Below are 16,695 nucleotides of genomic sequence, written 5' to 3' on the forward strand. Positions count from 1 at the left end.
ATGGCTCCACCTAGGGGTGAGGACCTCACTCATCCCAGATGACACACAGGACTGAGGGTACTTTTGCTCAGTAATGAGAAACCGGGATCAACCAACCAGTGCCTGAGGCCCGCATCTGCCCCGCCCCCCCCCCCCCCCCCCGGTTTTGTTCGTAAAGCTTTACTGGAATAGCCAAGAGGCCTTACGCAAGCGCTGCCCTTGGAACTGTCGCTCCTCCTCTCCGAAAGGAATTTTGGAAGTGGGCGCCCCCTGCCCCTCCCCCACACCGCAGCCTTAGACCCGCAGGGCCCAGACCCCCACTCACCAGCTCATTCCTTTCTTCCGACAGCAAGGCATTTCGGTCCTCCAGCTTCCGAATGATCGCGCTCAGCTCTGCAATTTTAAGTTGGAAGCGCCGAGCGTCCTTTTCATCCAACTGCTGTTCCTAAAACAAAAATCAACTGCAAATAACTGTTCACAGACACAGACGTGAAAACCTCTGCAATCCCAACACACCACGGAAAACAAAGCGGCTCCGCGTCATGAGCGCCCGTGACTCCAAATGGCGGGTGGGCGGGTGCGGACCGACCCCCGGGGCAGGTGACTGCTGGCTCCACCGCCGGGGGCACCGCAAGCCGCGCAATGGGGACAGAAGGAAAGAGCAGAAATGTCCAGGGGCGTGCAGAGGTGTAAGGCAGGCAAGGGCGTGCAAATGCAGGCACCACAGGCGTGGCTGCTCCGGGCCGCGCTCGGGGGGGGGGGGGGGGGGTCCGCCCTGCGCCTGTTTCCCTCGCAATGTGACCTGAGCACAGGAAAAGAAGTTCAACTGAAGGCTTGCAAAGGGCGGTTTCCCGGGAAGTGTGCTCCCTCACACGGAGGTTCTAAAAGGTCACTTTTGAAACGTCTGGAACCTCATTCAAAAATCAGTGAAAACGTTTTGATCCAGTTTCAAAATCTCTCTGGAGCTGACTGCAATCTATCGAGTGCCAGAGCAGGATTTAATTCAGCCATTTATAATAAGATTATAAAAAATCATTTTCTATTCTTGAAATGTCGCTGTCCTCGGGCTGGCTCAGCTCAAACCTTTTGTCCTCGGAGCAAACAAATGCATGTCCAGGAAGGACTGAGGAAGGGTTCCTCATTCAGCAGGTGCAGGAGAGGCTAGGGAGCAGGCCCAGCAGGACCCGCATTGAGGGTCCATGGAATTTAGATTCCCCACCCCCCCCCCCATCCCAGATTGCCCAGAACCACTCCAGAGGGCTCTGAATGAGGAGCAGTGATGACGAATGAATGATGTCACGGCCCTGCGGCTGCTGGCTGCCCCCACGCTGTCACAGCAGGCCGAAGAGCAGCAGAAAGGTGGCACGGTCACACAGAAAGCGGGTGAGGGGTGACTGGTGGGGATGTGGGCGAGTAAGGAGCCAGGAGCCCGTGCGCTCGGAGATGGCCTCATCCCGCTAGCCCGGGGCCGGAACCAGCACCAGCAAGCAAGGGCCCTGAGCCACCGGGGGATCCCGGCAGCTGCAGGTGGGCTCCAGCTGGAAGCCTGAAGCCTTGGGGGCCCACGGGGGGGGGGGGGTGATCAAGTGACGGCCAGTGCTGTGTCACGTTAGCAAGGAAGGAAGTCTGTTTGCCCTCCCAGCCGAGCCAGATAAGCCGAAGGGTCCGGGGTCTGGCTGGTGGGCTGCAGATATGGTCAGTCCCCGGGGCAGGAGGTTCTGGTTCTGGACTCCGGACCTAGGCTCTCAACTCCCTGGGGAGCTGCTAGAGCAGGGCCACATAGCTACGTGCAGCGGTGTCTGTCTGTGACTCTGGATCACCAGGCAAAGCGTGGGGAGGTGCTTACAGGGCTTCCCGAGTGGTCTGAGGCGTCTCCTGCACCGCCTGCGTAAGGAAGTTCCCGCCTGGGGCTGCCCAGGTGCCGATCAGCCTCTTTGACCTGGGACAGCTGCTCATCTAAAGCCTCTTTTTGGAGCTGCAGTCTCTGAGCATGCCCGGCTTGAACCCCTAACTCTCTCTCCAGCACGAAGACTGCTCTGTCTTTAAATTTTATCTCCTCCATCTACAAGGAGAACAGAACACAATCACACAGGCAGGCAGAGTACAGATCTGCGGTTACCATAGAAACAGATGGAGCAGAGCTACGAACAAGCATCGGGAGGGTCCCCACGGCAGCAGCCCCGCCAGCGTCTCCCGGCTCTGAGCCCGGAAGGGAGCAAACAAAGCAGGTAGCCCTGGACCGAGAGCCCCACCGCTCAGGCCGCAGCGGGACTCCCCGGTCCCGGGCGGGGCTCTGCTCTGCTGGGTCAGCCCGAGCTCGTGCAACTGACACACACTCCTTCCTAGACTCCGTGCAGCCCTCCCAGCCGCCCTGTGCAGCCCTCCCAGCCGCCCTGTGCTCTGGCAGGACCACCTTCCTGGGTGCTGGCCTGCGGGGGCTCCTAGGCGGCCGCCGGGGGCTGGCATTGTCTGGCCCCCTCCAGCTCCGTGTCGGGCATGGCAGGGGGATTCCCCGGGTTCCCTGAACCCCATCAGTAGGGGTTGTGAGCAGCAAGCTCCGTCTGCACACAGGCAGGCTGTGGACACGGGAAGCAGAGCTCCTCACTGCCTCTTTCCTCCCCTCTCTGAGGGGCACTAGGCCCAGAAGGGGCTGGAGCCCACACGCTTATCCTGCCTCCAGCCTCTCCTTGCTCCGAGGCGTGGCCGGAAGCCCAGCTGCTGCCCCACTGTCTGCGGGCAAAGCTGCATTTGTAATTAATCTTGCTTTGAACCAAAGCTTGGAGGAGAGGGGTCTCTGGACAAGTAGGTTCCAGCCTGGAGAACAGGAGCCTCTGATCTGGCCAGCCCTCCCCACTGCCCCTAGAGCGCTCAGCCCCCCACGGCAGCCACCTGCCCCCGAGGCCCTCGTCCGGGCTGCCAAAGGGCGGGAGGCGGGACAGACCCCACTGCTACCCGTTCTTCAGACCCAGTTTAAAACATATTTTCAAAACAGAATAGGATAGGACCCCTCGATGCTTCACTTGCTGTTTTAGGCTAAATAAGCTAATAAATCAGCCATCTGCTGAAGTCAGCTTAGGAACAAAGCGATGAGATGTCTAATTAGCCCAGATCACAGCATTCACAGGCAAGCGATGAACTGAACAGAATAAAAGAAATCCTTAATTGCCAACTTCCCATTTACTCAGGCACACAGAAATGCGGAAAGAGGCAACACACTCAATTAGTGAAAACAAAGGGGCCAGGAAAATAAAATCATATTAATAAGCAGCTGTATTCTGGGTCTGACGCTTACACTCACACACGGATACTTTAGAAACCGTTTTTCTTTCATAGAAAACAAGAAGATAAGAGTCTCTACACAAAGATCCCACTTAAATGAGGTGTTTAAGCCGACGGTTTGGACCAAAACGCAGACCTCCCTGAGAAGTCACCCGTGCAGGTCACGTGCTGCAGCCAAGGGAGGGGGTCCCCCCACAAAGGGAATTCGAGGAAACGTGCGCTCGCAGAGGGGCACGATTTCACTTTTGAAAGGGGGGAAGTCACTTTACGGTCAGTGACTGTCTCCGTGGAACACGGGGTTCTGCACGTTCTGCGCTCAGTCTCCGTTGGCAGGAGATGCCGAGGCCACCCCCTTCCACCCAGAAAGCCCAGTGGTGGAGGGGAGCCTGGGCGCTCGGTGCAGATGCCAGGTGAGACACAGAAAGAGCTTTGCCAGGTCGTGTGGGGCCCGCCCCTCACTTCTAGGAGCAGTTTCCGACTTGGGGCACGTACTCAAATACAACACCCAGCCAGGCCAGGGAAGCAGGGGTGGGCGGTGCAGGAGGTGGGGGGCTGCACCCCTCCTCCCCCTGAGACACCCCCTCACCCTCACCCCCCCCACAGCCCCAGGAGCTCCCACACCTCCAACCCTCCACACCCCCACGCTGCCATCTCCCCACACCCCTCCCCCTCCCCTTACCCCCAGGAGCTCCCCATGCCCAACCCTGCACTCCCTCTCTCCGAGTTACAGAAGGTGGATGGAAACCAGGGGAAGCCCTTGGGAGGGTGGGTCCCTGGGCAAGGGGTGTGCGGGAGGATGCTGAGGCCAGAAGGGCCTTGTGGAGGGTGGGGGGAGACCTGCACCGCCTGACGCCCCCTCCCCCCCGCCCCCTGCAGGACAGAGCAGGCTCGGCTGGGATGCACAGAACCAGAACCTCCAAGTGGAGCCTGGGAGCCCGCATTTAAAAGCACGCCAGCTGACTGCGGGGCAGGCACGGTAGAGCCTCCGTCCCTCGGTGCCAAGCGCCAGCCCCAGCACCCTCGTGGCCGCTCCCACCTGGGAACCGCAGCGAGGGACCCTGAGGGGTGGCCTTCCGTCAGGACCCTCCCTGGCCTTGCACCTGCTCCAGGGAGGAACCCTCCTCACAGAGCAAAGAAGCCAGCGAACGAACGTTCTTTGGCAGCGTCTGGCCCCGGCGGCCGGAATTCTCCGTCACCCACCTTGCCTAGGACCCAGCCGGGGGGCTGTGACGCAGTGTCGCCTCTGTGTTTGCAAACGTCCCCTCTGAAAGCTCACCCCTGCCCAGACCCTGCCAGGCTCCGCCAGAGTCGGCCTCTCGCACACTGCCGCCAGTCTGTGTCTCCGTGGGAACCAAGGCGAGCGGGCCCCTTCCCCCAGCGAGCAGCGCTCCGGGAGGACGCGGTCTCCTTTCACAGCGATCTTTCCTGGGGCTTGATCACTGCTCCAGACCCTGGGTGGGGAGGGGACGACGCCTCGCAGACTTCTGTGAGAAAGCCAGAATCGGTTTTTGCCTCTCCTTGTCTGGCTTTATGGAACTTCTAGTAACTGACTGAGCGTGTGAATGACTGACGTGTGCCGTAGCCGCCTGTGCCAGACAGACATCCCTCCCGGGTTCAGTAGTCACGGCCGCCCCGGGGGCCCAGCGCCTCACCCCCTCCCCGCCCAGCACAGCCCTGAACAAACTGACTCTGCCTTGGGGGGAAATGCGACCAGGATCCCGCCCCTCCCTGACCTGGCTGCTGCAGGGGCACTGTGGGACAGGAGTTGGCTCTAGCACCTTCTGAAGCTCCAGGCTCCTCTTCTGTGAGACCAAGGGGCCCCTGCAGGCCTGGGCCTCACCAGAGAGGTTCTCAACCCACAGTTACCTCCTGAAATCCACCTCCAGCCCCCCCCTCCCCCCCCTCCCCGGGCAATCTGATATGTGTCCCTGGAGCCACACCTCTGGTCCCTCGGGTGACAGGAGCAAGGTGAGGGCGTGGTTGAGTCCCGACCTCATGGTGTCTCCTACCCCTGGAGCTCCGTGTCCCAGCCCTGCCCTGGCTCTGTCTGCGGTGTGCTTGTGGTCACCCTGCCCGTGTCCTGGCTTCCCTCCAGGTGGCTTCTCTTTGACACCTCTGTGACCCCCACGGGGTGCCACGCCTCCAGCCAGGACTTAGGGTCTTCGGGTCAAGACAGGGACTTAACTGTCACAGACTCTGCTCTGCTCCAAGCCAAGCTGTAGCCCTGCCGCTGGGGCCCCATCACACCAGGGTGGCCCCAGGCCAGATGGCCACGGCCTCCCTTCAGCACCCAGAGCCACGTTCCAGAGGACACGAGGGCTGGAGGTGGGGCAAGGGGGCAGTGGCCAGGCCCGGGTGCCAGCGAGTGTGAGCGGGTAGCTGCAGGGGACCCCCTGGCTTTGGGGGTCGTCCTGGCCTTTACAAAGTGGCCACCGCCACTCGCTGAAATCCACTCCCTCCCAGCTCCCTCCCTCCCCCAGCCGGCCTGCCAGTGAGACCTGCCCCAGGGCGTGGGGGGGGGGGGAGGGAGGGGAAACTCAGGCCCCAGGTTTGCCACCAGCAGAGTCCTCAGCAGAGCCCCCCTTGTTCAGGGCGTCTGCCACGCGTGGAACATCGTCACCACAGAACTCCGCGCGCGCTCCCGAGCGTCCCGGGCAGGGTGCCCGCGGCCGCAGCGCCCCGTCCCAGGACCGGCCTCGCTCAGCCGCCAGCCTGTCTGTCCGCGGACCTGTGCACGGCTCCCGGCCGCTCTCACACACCCTGGTCCCAGCGCCAGCCCTGGGGCCGCACACCAGCCAGCGGTTTCTCCCGCGGGCCGGCGCTACCTTGGGCACCGGTTGCCCCCTGGCCTTCTGGGGCCTCCACACCTGCATCCCAGGCCCTGAGAAGCGGTGCCACACCCCGGAACGGGCCGGGGCCGTAGCCAGAGCCACAGCAAACTCCACCTGACTGTTAAGGAAGTAGGACTGTCAAGGATCCTCACATGTGACAGCATCGGGGCCTTTCCACGGGGGCAGCCCTGAAAGATCCGGCCACCGTCGCCCTGGGCCGACACCACGAGCCTCTACACACCCAGAGCTGCGCTGTCCTGGGACTGGGGTCATGTCCTCCCTCCTTGCCAGGGCCCGGGAGGCTGCCGTCCTCCCCCTGGACCAAGGGGCCTGGCCGTGCACTGTGCGTCCGGGCTGGGCCCCACCTCTAGACAGCCCCCAGCTGGCCCGTCCCTCGAGCCAGGACCTCTCCCAGACCCACCCTGGTCTGCTGGGCACAGGCGCCTCGGGCCTCCACCCTCCACCTCTGTTCCACCCTCCTCCCAGCCCCACTGTGGGCGCCTTGTCCAAAAACGTCCCCAGGTCACCCGTTCCCAACCAAGGCTGCCCCCAACCCCCCAGGCTGGACACCACACTCGGCCGCACCCTTGCACCAGCCACACCAGCTCACGTTCATGTTGTACTTTGGACGTATCTGCACACCTGGGCCTGGGGTGGGGGTGGGGGGGGTCTCTGGGCCGTTTGATGACTGTGAGCACGACATTCACCCGAGAGACGGTGGGCGCTCCAAATGCTGCTGTCCACAGACACATGCACGGTTCCTGTCCCCAGGGCCGCAAGGGAGCTTTGCCAGGCAGGGACACAGATCTCTTCAGATCAAATCCTCATGTGAATTGGTGGCAACATTTTATTTGTTTCCTCATGAATAAATAGGTGGGATTTTTGCCATGGGTTCACTGTACTCTTTAACGGTTTGGGCATAAGCCCAACAAAAATCCCCGCGGGTTTTTTGTTTGTTTTTAATCTAGGGAAACTGATTTTGAGGTTTTTGTGGGAGTTTGAAAAACTCCCAAGAAGAGTCAAGTCTGTCTGGAAGAAGAACGAGGAGAGGAGACTCGCCCTCCAGACGTCACCACAGTTACCAAGCTGGGTCAGCTCGCCCACGACGGGCTGGAGGGGTCAGAGGGGAGCCATCAGATGGCCCCTGCCCCGGCGGACACGCGCTGCCTGACAGAGGTGACCCTTACAACACGCATGCACACACACGCATGCACACAGACGCACACATGCACACACGTACACACACACGCACATGCACCCACGCGCACACACGAGCTTGGGGCAAGGACTTTCGCACAAAAGGCGAACCCTAAGGTTTCAAAAAGATAAAGCTTCGTGGCTTCAGAATAAAAGCATTTCTCAAACAAGACCCAACAAGCACGGGCCCCACAGGAAAGGACGCACAAGTTAGAAAACCTGGAAGCTTTAGATCAGGAGACGCTACCGCTCAGCGCATGGCCCGTGGGGAGAGGCGCTTGCTGCCTTAGAGTTTTCAGACCGGCTTGTCCACGCCTGCAGGAGAGCGGCCGGATTCCGACAGGCGCGGCTGCGACCTTTAAGTTAATTCGGGGAGAACTGGATCTTAGCAATACTGAGTTTCCTGAGCCTGGGCAGGAAGGTCTGTGTATCTACATCTCCCTCCGAGTTGTTCAGCTGTGTTTTGTGGTTTCGGGTGCAGGTCCCACACATCTTTTGTTAAACTTATTCCCACGTATTTTATTCTCTTTATGCCCTTGTGGGGGGACGTTTTTCAAACTTCATTCTGGACAGGTTGTCTGTCGAGCCTGAAAATACAACTGATCTTGGCACATTGATCTCGATCCTGAAAACCTGCTGAACTCTTTCAATGGTTCTAGTGGTTTTATGGTGAATCCCCTAGGGTTCCCTACGGTCACGGCACCTGCAAGAAAGATGTTTTAATTCTTCCTTTCCGGCCCCATGTCTTCAGTTTCATTCCTTGGCCTTATCGCCCTGACTCAACTTCCTCGGCAGGGGGGAAAAAAAAACAAAAGGTCAAGAAAAGTCCCCCTCGTGACACAGACTCTCTTCCAGTCCACCTTACAGCCAGCCCCACGAGGCCCCCTGGTGCTCAAGGGCGCCCTCCGGCGGGAAGGAGCACAAGAAGACGCTTTCAGAGCCGATTTTCATCACCACCTCAGAGAAATGAGGGGCCTTCCGTCTCCGAGGATGCGGGAAGGCTACGGAGAAGGAACGTGCTGGAGAATTCAGCGTATGGAGGCAGAAATAAAAGCCTGAGCAGGAAAATTAGGACACGGGGTTGAGGACTTTCTGGGAGATCCCAGAAATCAGAGCCAACACCAGGCCAGAGGGGAGAACGGGAAACCTGGGGCGCCAGCTCAAAGGCCCAGTGCCGTGCTGACGGGACGTCCGGAAGGAAGACGGTAGGGGAGACAATCACATGAGATTTCCCAAGCCAGTGACTGAGTTTCCAGTTAGAAAAGCTCCCGACCACGTGGTGTGGTGGGTGAACAAATACACCAGGTGCATCACCACCAGGGTACAGGGCACAGGGCTCAGGGCACAGGGCACAGGGTACAGGGCTCAGGGCGCAGGGTGAAGGCTCAGGGTGCAGGGTGAACCCCGCAGGGCTCAGGGCACAGGGTGCAGGGTTCCGGGTGCAAGGCTCAGGGCTCAGGGCGCAGGACACAGGGCTCAGGGCTCAGGGCACAGGGCACAGGGTGCAGGCTCAGGGTGCAGGGTGAACCCCACAGGGCTCAGGGCACAGGGTGCAGGGTTCAGGGCGTGGGGCCCAGGCCTCAGGGCACAGGGCGCAGAGCTCAGGACACAGGGCTCAGGGCACAGGGCACATGGCTCAGGGCGCAAGGCTCAGGGTGCAGGGCGCAGGACACAGGGCTCAGGGCTCAGGACATAGGGCACAGGGCACAGGGTTCAGGGTGCAGGGCGAACCCCGCAGGGCTCAGGGCGCAGGGTACAGGGTTCAGGGCACGGGGCTCAGGGCTCAGGGCACAGGGCATAGGGCTCAGGGCACAGGGCGCAGGGCTCAGGGCACAGGGCTCAGGGCACAGGGCATAGGGCTCAGGGTGCAGGGCACAGGGCTCAGGGCTTAGAGCTCAGGGCACAGGGCTCAGGGTGCAGGGCTCAGGGTGCAGGGCAAACCCTGCAGGGCTGAGGGCGCAGGGTAGAGGGTTCAGGGCATGGGGCCCAGGGCTCAGGGCTCAGGGCACAGGGCATAGGGCAAAGGGCGCAGGGCATAGGGCTCAGGGTGCAGGGCTCGGGGCTCAGGGCACAGGGTGAACCTTGCAGCTTCAGGGGGCAGCAGGGAGTGAAATGGGGCCACAGGAAGATCAGGACCAGAATGTTTTCCAACTTCCTCAGGCAACACTGGAAGTTAAAAGACAATGCAGAAATACCTTCAAATTCCCAATGGAAGGTTTTTCCAACCTATAATTCCCTTCCCAGTTAGAGCATCGAGTGTGAGAGTAGAATAAAACTTTCATACACACAGGGTCTTACAACATTGATCTCCACCCTCTCTGTTTCCAGGAAGCTATTGGAGAATGTGTTCCTCCGAAATAAGAAAGTACGTTGATCAAGAAAGAGGAAGGGGGCGCCTGGGTGGCTCAGTCGGTTAAGTGTCTGACTTCAGCTCAGGTCATGATCTCAAGGTTTGTGAGTTTGAGCCCCGCGTCAGGCTGTGTGCTCTGTCTCTCTCTCTCATGCTCTGTCTCTCTCTCTCTCTCTCTCTCAAAAATAAATAAACATAAATAAAATTTTGGCTTCTTTTTTTTCCAAAAAAAGAAAAGAGGAAGATGTGGGAGGAATCTAGCCCAGGAGAGAGGAGGGGCTCCCAGGATGACGGCAGAGGAGGGTGGGGCTGGCAGCAGGGGCAGCCGGCAGGCAGAGGGCTCCAGAAGGGGTGTCTCAGAAACCAGGTCAATGGGTGGACTGATCGTTCATTGTTCACCGTGCTCACAGCAGAGGCGCATTTTACTGGAAATCCCGGGGTGAATTAGGAATAGGCACTTAGAAAGTTAATTCCGGGAAAACAAAAGTACGTATAACAAAGGTAATAGAACCAGGGGTCACTGTGGGTCTTTTGTGAGTAACGCTAACACAGCAACGGTCAAGCAAACGGTGATTCACTTAAGCCAAGGTAAAGCTCCAAGTGTCCCACGGGACCCTCTCTTATCCCCAAATTACCCCCAGGAGGATGGCCCTATGCTCCCCCCTCCCGACTGTGCTGAGTTGGCTGTGGCAGGGCCCTCCAGGAGTCCGGAGGTCCCGTGGTCGCCGCCCGCCCCTTCTCCAGGGCCCCAGCAAGCCCCTTCTGTGGTCACCACCCCCGGCTCTCCCCTGACACTGCCCACGCCATTGTGAATTGGCCCACAACAGGAGCTGGCCAGGACAATCGAGGCAGAGGCGGGAGCACAGTGGAAACTGAGGTTTCAAGGAGTACACGTTTAAGCATGTTTTTGAGAAGCTGGAACAGACTCCAGAAGAATCGCTAGAAGCACTGCCCGTAGCTGCCTCCGGGGCATCCACGCCGGGGGTGAGGGACCCACAGGGACCCGCAAGGGACCTGCTAGTTTTGTTACAGGTCCCGAGCTAAGGAGATGGGGCCACTGGCCTGTGCACAGTGAATCCCATGGAGGTGAACAGGGTCCACCTGGAACTGGGCATCGGGCACTGACCGCCCTGCCCCTCCCTCCTTGAGCAGCCTGGGCACTGGCTTCGTTCCTCTCTGGGGCAGAAGAGGAGCCGAGGGGCCATCCTGTCACGTGAGGAACACCCCACTGCTCAGAGGTGGTATTTTGGCCAGGTCCTCGGTGGCTCAAGGAGGTGCCGACACATGGCTTAGAGTCGTCTGGGGGGTACCCGGAACAGGGGACACTCTGGGAAAGGAGGGGGCCCTCCAGGTTGGGAGAGTTCAGGGCCCCCACGTGCACAACATGGCAGCGCTGTGTGTGGTTCACAAGTCTGTGCTCACCTCAGGGCCACCGGTCCGGACAAGGGCCACGCCCCATCTGGGAAGCGGTACAGCCTGGGGGCAGTGTCTGGAAATCAGAGCCCCCCGAAGTAGGGAGAGGTGCCCCGGGTGCAGAGCTGTGCCGGCTGGAAAGATTGCTGATCCCATGAAGGGGACCCCCAGGGTCCTCCGTGGGATGGGCGGCAAAGCCAGCTGGGTCCTGGCGAAGCCCCTGACAGGTGACCCAGGGCTCGATGCTCGAGCGGTGTTCCCCCAAAAGCACGGAGGAGGTCCAGGTTCCCGGGGGAGGGAGGGGGGGGTCAGGCACAACCCCTCACAAACCCTGACCACTCTCTTCAACTTCTTAGCTCTGGGTCTCTGACAACATGGAGTCTACGGGTGCCGGCCACGGCCAGCCGGTCCCTGGAGCCATTCGGACGCCCCAGAGGCAGCTGCCAGCATTTGGCCCTTCCGACCCGACGAGACGCGCTTGCTACGGCCCAGACGGAGAGGATGCTTTCCCAGGCAGTGCACAGGCAGCGATGCCAGGACGGCCTTGGAGGCCCAGGACCTCCCCCCGGGGGCTTCTGGTCTCACCCCTCCGGATCCAGTGAGCTCCCACGCCCCACATCCCCCCACGCCCAGCAGGCCCCGCCAGCAGCCCCCAGCCCCCCGCCCCGCGCCCCCCACCCCGCCAGCAGCCCCCGCCCCGCGACCCCGCAGCACGTACCAGCCTGCGGATCTCCCGCTCACACTCCTTCTTGATGCGGGAGATCTCCTCCTGGTGGAGGTGATACACGCTCCTGATTTCCGCGGCCTTGATCTTGTCGGCCTGGATCACGATGGTCAGCGCCTCCTCCACCTGCCTCTTGGCCCCCTTGAGCTCAGAGATCTCCTGCTGCATTTTGATCTTCTCCACCTCGAACCCCTTCTTGGCCTCCTCCTTGGCCTCAGACAGCAGCACGGTCTTGACCTTGTCGGGGGCGCCGTCGCGGAGCGCGTGCAGCAGCGCCTGCAGCCGCTGGTTCTCGTTGTCCTTGATCTTGATGACCCTGAGCAGCTCGGCCTCGTGCTGCCGCAGCAGCACCTCCCGCACGGCCTGGAGCTCCTTCGTCTTTTCCTCGTGCAGCTTCGTCTTCAGCTCGGTGAGCAGGACGGCGCTCTTGTGCTGCTCGTGCTCCCGCACCTGCCTCAGCTCCTGGTTCTTCTCCCTCTCCACCCTGCTCACCTGAAACACAAGACCGCGGAGGCGTGTTGCTGCGGAACCCGCCTCTGCCGCCGCGGGCCCCGGGGGCCGGGCGGGCGTGGGGACCTCCGGGGTTCTTTCCTGCCAGGCCGGGAGCCGTCTTCCCTTCCAGAATGTCTCCTCGGCGTGCGGACTGGAGGCCGAGTCAAGCCTTGCCCGCGGGCGGTGGGACCACGCACCCGTGGGCGTCCGCAGGGGCGGGAGGCTGGAAACACCGCGAGCCTGGAGGGTGAGGTCACAGACACGTGGGCGCACACAGATGTGCTCTGTCGTCTCCCCCGTGGCCAGGCCCAGCCGTGCAGGGGGCCCAGCGGCCGCCTCTCGGGTGAACCACCGGGAAGAGGGCGCGGGAGGCCCCTCGGGCACGACCCTCCAGCCCCATGACAAGGGTGTCACGCTCACCTTCTGTGACGGTCTTGGCCAACGGGGAGGCCCACCCAGGCCGCCGCACTCTGTCTAGATGACGCATAACGTCTAGATTTTTGGAATCACTTGGATTTTTTTACTGAATCTTTTGTTTTTATCTAGAACTTCACCCTCGGCTCAATGACCACACCACCCACATGTGGTACAAAGTTGGTGCTCAGAACCTAACACGGGATGAAACAGAGGCTAAGCTGCCCTGGGTCCAGCCTGCCCCTCCCACCCCACCTCCACCCTGCATCCCCATCCACAGCACCTCATGTGGGGCCACGGTCCTCGGCTGCTGTCCCCCCAAGCCATCCAACCCCAACCCCCAGCTCTAGAGCTGGCTCCCCTCCCCGCTCCCCACTCCAGGCAGCCACGTCTCACACCCACCTCCTGCCACCCTCTCTGCGGGAGGAGGAGTCTGCAGGGGTGAAGCCCCTGCCCAGCCCTCTTCTCTGCTTCTGGTGCATTCAGAGTAGAGGCAGAGCCAGGGGCACCACTGCGGGTGGACCACACCGGCCACGCCATCTGGGGGGAGTTTCAGCCCCCCCCTCCCCGCCGTCAGGGCCACTGGCACCCCAGCAACTGTGGGCTCTTCCCCCAGGGCGATAGCTCTGACCCTGGACCCTGCCCAAGTGCCTGCAAATCTTGCCTGCAGTCTCCAGCCCTGCCTCTGCACGCTGACCCCGCCGTTCACGCCCCTGCACAAAAAGTGCCTTATTCATCCCTGTCTCTGGGACAGAGCGTCCCTCCTGCAGGGCAAGTGTCCCCGGACGGCTTGGACCCCCCAGTGCTGGAGGAAATTCCAGCCCCGGAGCCCTGTCTGAGCCGTCCAGGCCCCTGACACTGGCACAGGGGGCGGAGCGAGCCCCTGGCCAGCTCTCTGGGTTTCCTCCAAAGAATGGGGTGGCTGTTGGAGCTTAGCGCACACGGGTATTTACTCCTTTTCCATCCAACGTGAACTGCCCTTTTTTCCAGTTTAAATTGAACTGAGGACACGTGGAAAAGCAGATCTTTGGTAGCGGTTCTCAGTCGTGGGGGCAGGGCGGTGCGATTAGTAATCTGTACTCTCGGGGGCGCCCACTCCGGGGCGGTGTCAGCACACGTGGGAGGCTGCCACGGCCCCCAGTGTGCAGTGCGGACGCCGAGGGTCGGGTGCCGGAGGTCCCGCGCCTGGACGTGGTGGAGCCAGAACGGCCTCCTGGACGGAACCAGCAGAGAAAAGAACAAGAATCTGCACTCAGAGCAGGTGCCGGTCGGAGCTGGGAGGGCGGGCGGAGGAGAGAGTACCAGAAACGTTCAGGGTTTAGTGCTGACCACCGTCGAAGCCGTCTGGGGGAAAACGGGGCCCTCCCGTCCGGTGCCCGTGACCGCCCCGGGACGGTCTGCCAGCGCCCGAAGGGCCTGCTGAACACCCAGACCCGCACGGAGCGCCCTGCCCCGCGTGCCTCAGAATGCGAGCGGTCGGCTCACAGGGAGCAAACGGGGCCGGGGTCCCTTCAGCGCCCGCGTCCCCGCCACGGCCGCTGCGGAACCGGCCGCTGAAGACAGAGGAACAAGCAGAACGGGGCGCTCCCAGGAGACGCTTCTGCGCCCCGGGACTGTCTGCGGCCTCGCTCGCCTGCGGTTCTGGGCCCCCATCTCTGCCGTCCGCCCCCCGTCTGTCTCCCGCAGCGGGCTTCCTCTGAAGCTCCCTCCACGCGCAGCCCGCGAATTCCTCCCCACTTGGCGTCTGAGTCTCCCCTACTGGAGATGCGGGATGGCGGGGAGGCGCGTGGCCCCGAGCACGCGGGTGGGGGAGAGGTGGCTGACGGAAAGCTGGCGACAGCCTCACGGCAGCCTCGCAGCGGCCACAGGAGCGGGTCACAGCACCGGACACAGTGAGCAAAGTGGCCCTGAGCCCCGGGGGCCCTTCGTGACTCAGGCCTGTTTCAGGAACACACGACAGCTTTATAGTGCGTTGTTGAGAAGGTTATTCCACCAATGAAGCACGTAGAGACGTTTCCCCGAGATCCACGGCTGTCCCCCGACGGGCCGCCGCCTCCCGGGACCTCATTAAAGTCTGCCTCACGTGGCCGCGCGCTGTGGGCGGCTCAGCGGCAGGGCTGGTGGCTGGGGCTCTCGGCCAGCGGGGCTGCGGCTTTGCCTTTTCAGAGTCCCGGGGCTGAGCGCTTTCTGCATCTGGGGTGGCTGGTCCCCCCGACGCTGCGGGACGCCCGCTGGATCCCAGTTTTCAAGGGACTACGTCGGCCTCAGAAGGGATTTAAACACAGTTGACGATTTCAACCGCTGCTGGCCTCACCCTTACTGGCGCCCCGAGCGCCCCGTGTGCGGCCGGTGAGAGGCGGCCCCGAGCCCTTCGGACGCCCCGTGACCCCGGTTGTCTGCTGTCCACCGGGCCGAGCGTTCCGGGCCCGCGTGCTCACCTCCTGCCCACGACTGTCCTCCAGTCGCCCTGATTTCTTGCTATGGGAAACGGTATTCCAGTCACGGCCCGGGCCCCGGGCGGCTCCCTGCTCCGGGCTGGTCTCCGTGGCAGGCCTTCCCGGTGGACCCCGTTCACGTGGTAAAACGCCCTGAAGTTCCCACGCGGTCTCCAACTCAAACGCGGGGCTTCTGTCCCAGTTCTTGGCGGCTTTGGCGCCTCCGCTCCCTCGCGCTGAATCTGGTTGCCAAGGAAACCAGGGATGGCGGGAGAACATCCCATAATCACTCCTTCACTTGGTCCGCGGGAGGCGTGCGGTCGGGCGAACACAGTGGCTGCGATGTTCACGCTCTGCCCGCCCGCCGTGATGACGAGAGCGCCTGTTCCCCTACGCTTCCCGCTCCCTCCCAGTCTGTCACGGTCGTGCCGTGCCGGCGTGGTCGGTTCCGTGGCCGTGACGGTCCCGCCCTGCTCTCTGGGCTCTGCGTCTTTTCCTTGAGGAATCCCAGGGTGTCTCCTCATTTTCCCACTGCTCTGCCCCGACAAGACCCACCGGCCACGGAGCACACGTGGCCTCGCCATCCTCAAGTTTAATTCAGAGAGAAACTGTGTTCAGTGCTGCCCGAAGTCCTCGAAGAAACCTTGGAGCTGGGGGGTGGGGGTGGACACTGACGAGACCTCCGCGTCCCACACGGGGCCGAGCCAGCCTTTCCCAGAGGTGGGGGTGCCGGCACAGGAGGGCCCCGCCCGGCCTGCCATCCCGGTGGCTCGGACCTGCCCTGGAAACAGAGGGCGCACACTGCCTACAGGCGCGCCGTTGCCTCGCTGGTGGACGCGACCGTCTCCCCTCCCGGGTCAAGACCGGCTTCACGCTCAGGCCAGACCTCAGCCCCACGAGGATGGCCCACTCGTGGCCCGTGACCAGCACAGGCCCGGCAGAGAGCAGGTGCTCACAGGACGGGCGCTCCCCTGAAGGGTCGGTATGGAGCCGGCCGGGCGTCGGGACACAGTCTCCCACCAACAACCTCCTGAGCAGAATGGAGGTGCACCTAGAGTCTTAGCTGGAGAAGCGTAGGCAGGCGACCGAGGTGTGTGTTAGGAGCGGAGTTCGTGTGATTGACTTAAACCGCAGAGAAAAGGCACGGCTCCAATACGCAGCAGCACGGCCTCGGGCCGGCAGGTGGGGTCCTGCGCTCGGGCCACCGTGCTGGGCAGGCCCCACGGGCACCGGCCACGCCACCAACAGTCCTCCGTCTCCTGACAGGGGCTCTGGGATCCTGCTCCGTACCCATTTACGGGTGGAAGCTGCTGTAATCCTTTCTGATGCCATGAACGTTCGTGGCTCTCAAATACTGCTTAACGAATTTGCTCAGAGGTCGACGGAATTTTACGTTAAATGGATCAACAGTCCCACTGGGACGCTGCCTCGTTGCTTGTGGGCCACGGGGAAAGGACTTGTTTGTCTACGGTCTTATTTCCAGGAAATAGTCTGCGGTTCCCTCAGATATGGGGTGCTGAGGACTCGGCCGTCTGCATGAGGACCCACAGGGGAGCAGGGCCCGCTTCACGTGTGCCACGG

At 61.8% G+C, this 16,695-nt stretch overlaps 1 protein-coding gene across 7 annotated transcripts in view; it reads right to left on the minus strand.

Moving 5' to 3' along the window:
* JAKMIP3 (Janus kinase and microtubule interacting protein 3) overlaps positions 1–16,695 on the minus strand; it is a 113,166-nt gene that overhangs the window by 44,463 nt on the left and 52,008 nt on the right. For 3 of the 7 annotated variants that reach the window (XM_030334100.2, XM_030334099.2, XM_030334103.2), the window contains exons 3-4: positions 11,768–12,265; positions 305–424 (exon numbers count right to left, since the gene is read on the minus strand). In XM_030334100.2, the coding sequence (XP_030189960.1) occupies positions 305–424; positions 11,768–12,265 (618 nt within the window). Of the gene's footprint in view, positions 1–304; positions 425–1,825; positions 2,042–11,767; positions 12,266–16,695 lie in introns of all 7 variants that reach the window. The other 4 variants (XM_030334093.2, XM_030334097.2, XM_030334102.2 and 1 more) reach the window with 3 other exon arrangements.

The sequence above is a fragment of the Lynx canadensis genome, chromosome D2 (genome assembly GCF_007474595.2).
Source record: "Lynx canadensis isolate LIC74 chromosome D2, mLynCan4.pri.v2, whole genome shotgun sequence".
Classification (NCBI taxonomy): Eukaryota; Metazoa; Chordata; class Mammalia; order Carnivora; family Felidae; genus Lynx; species Lynx canadensis.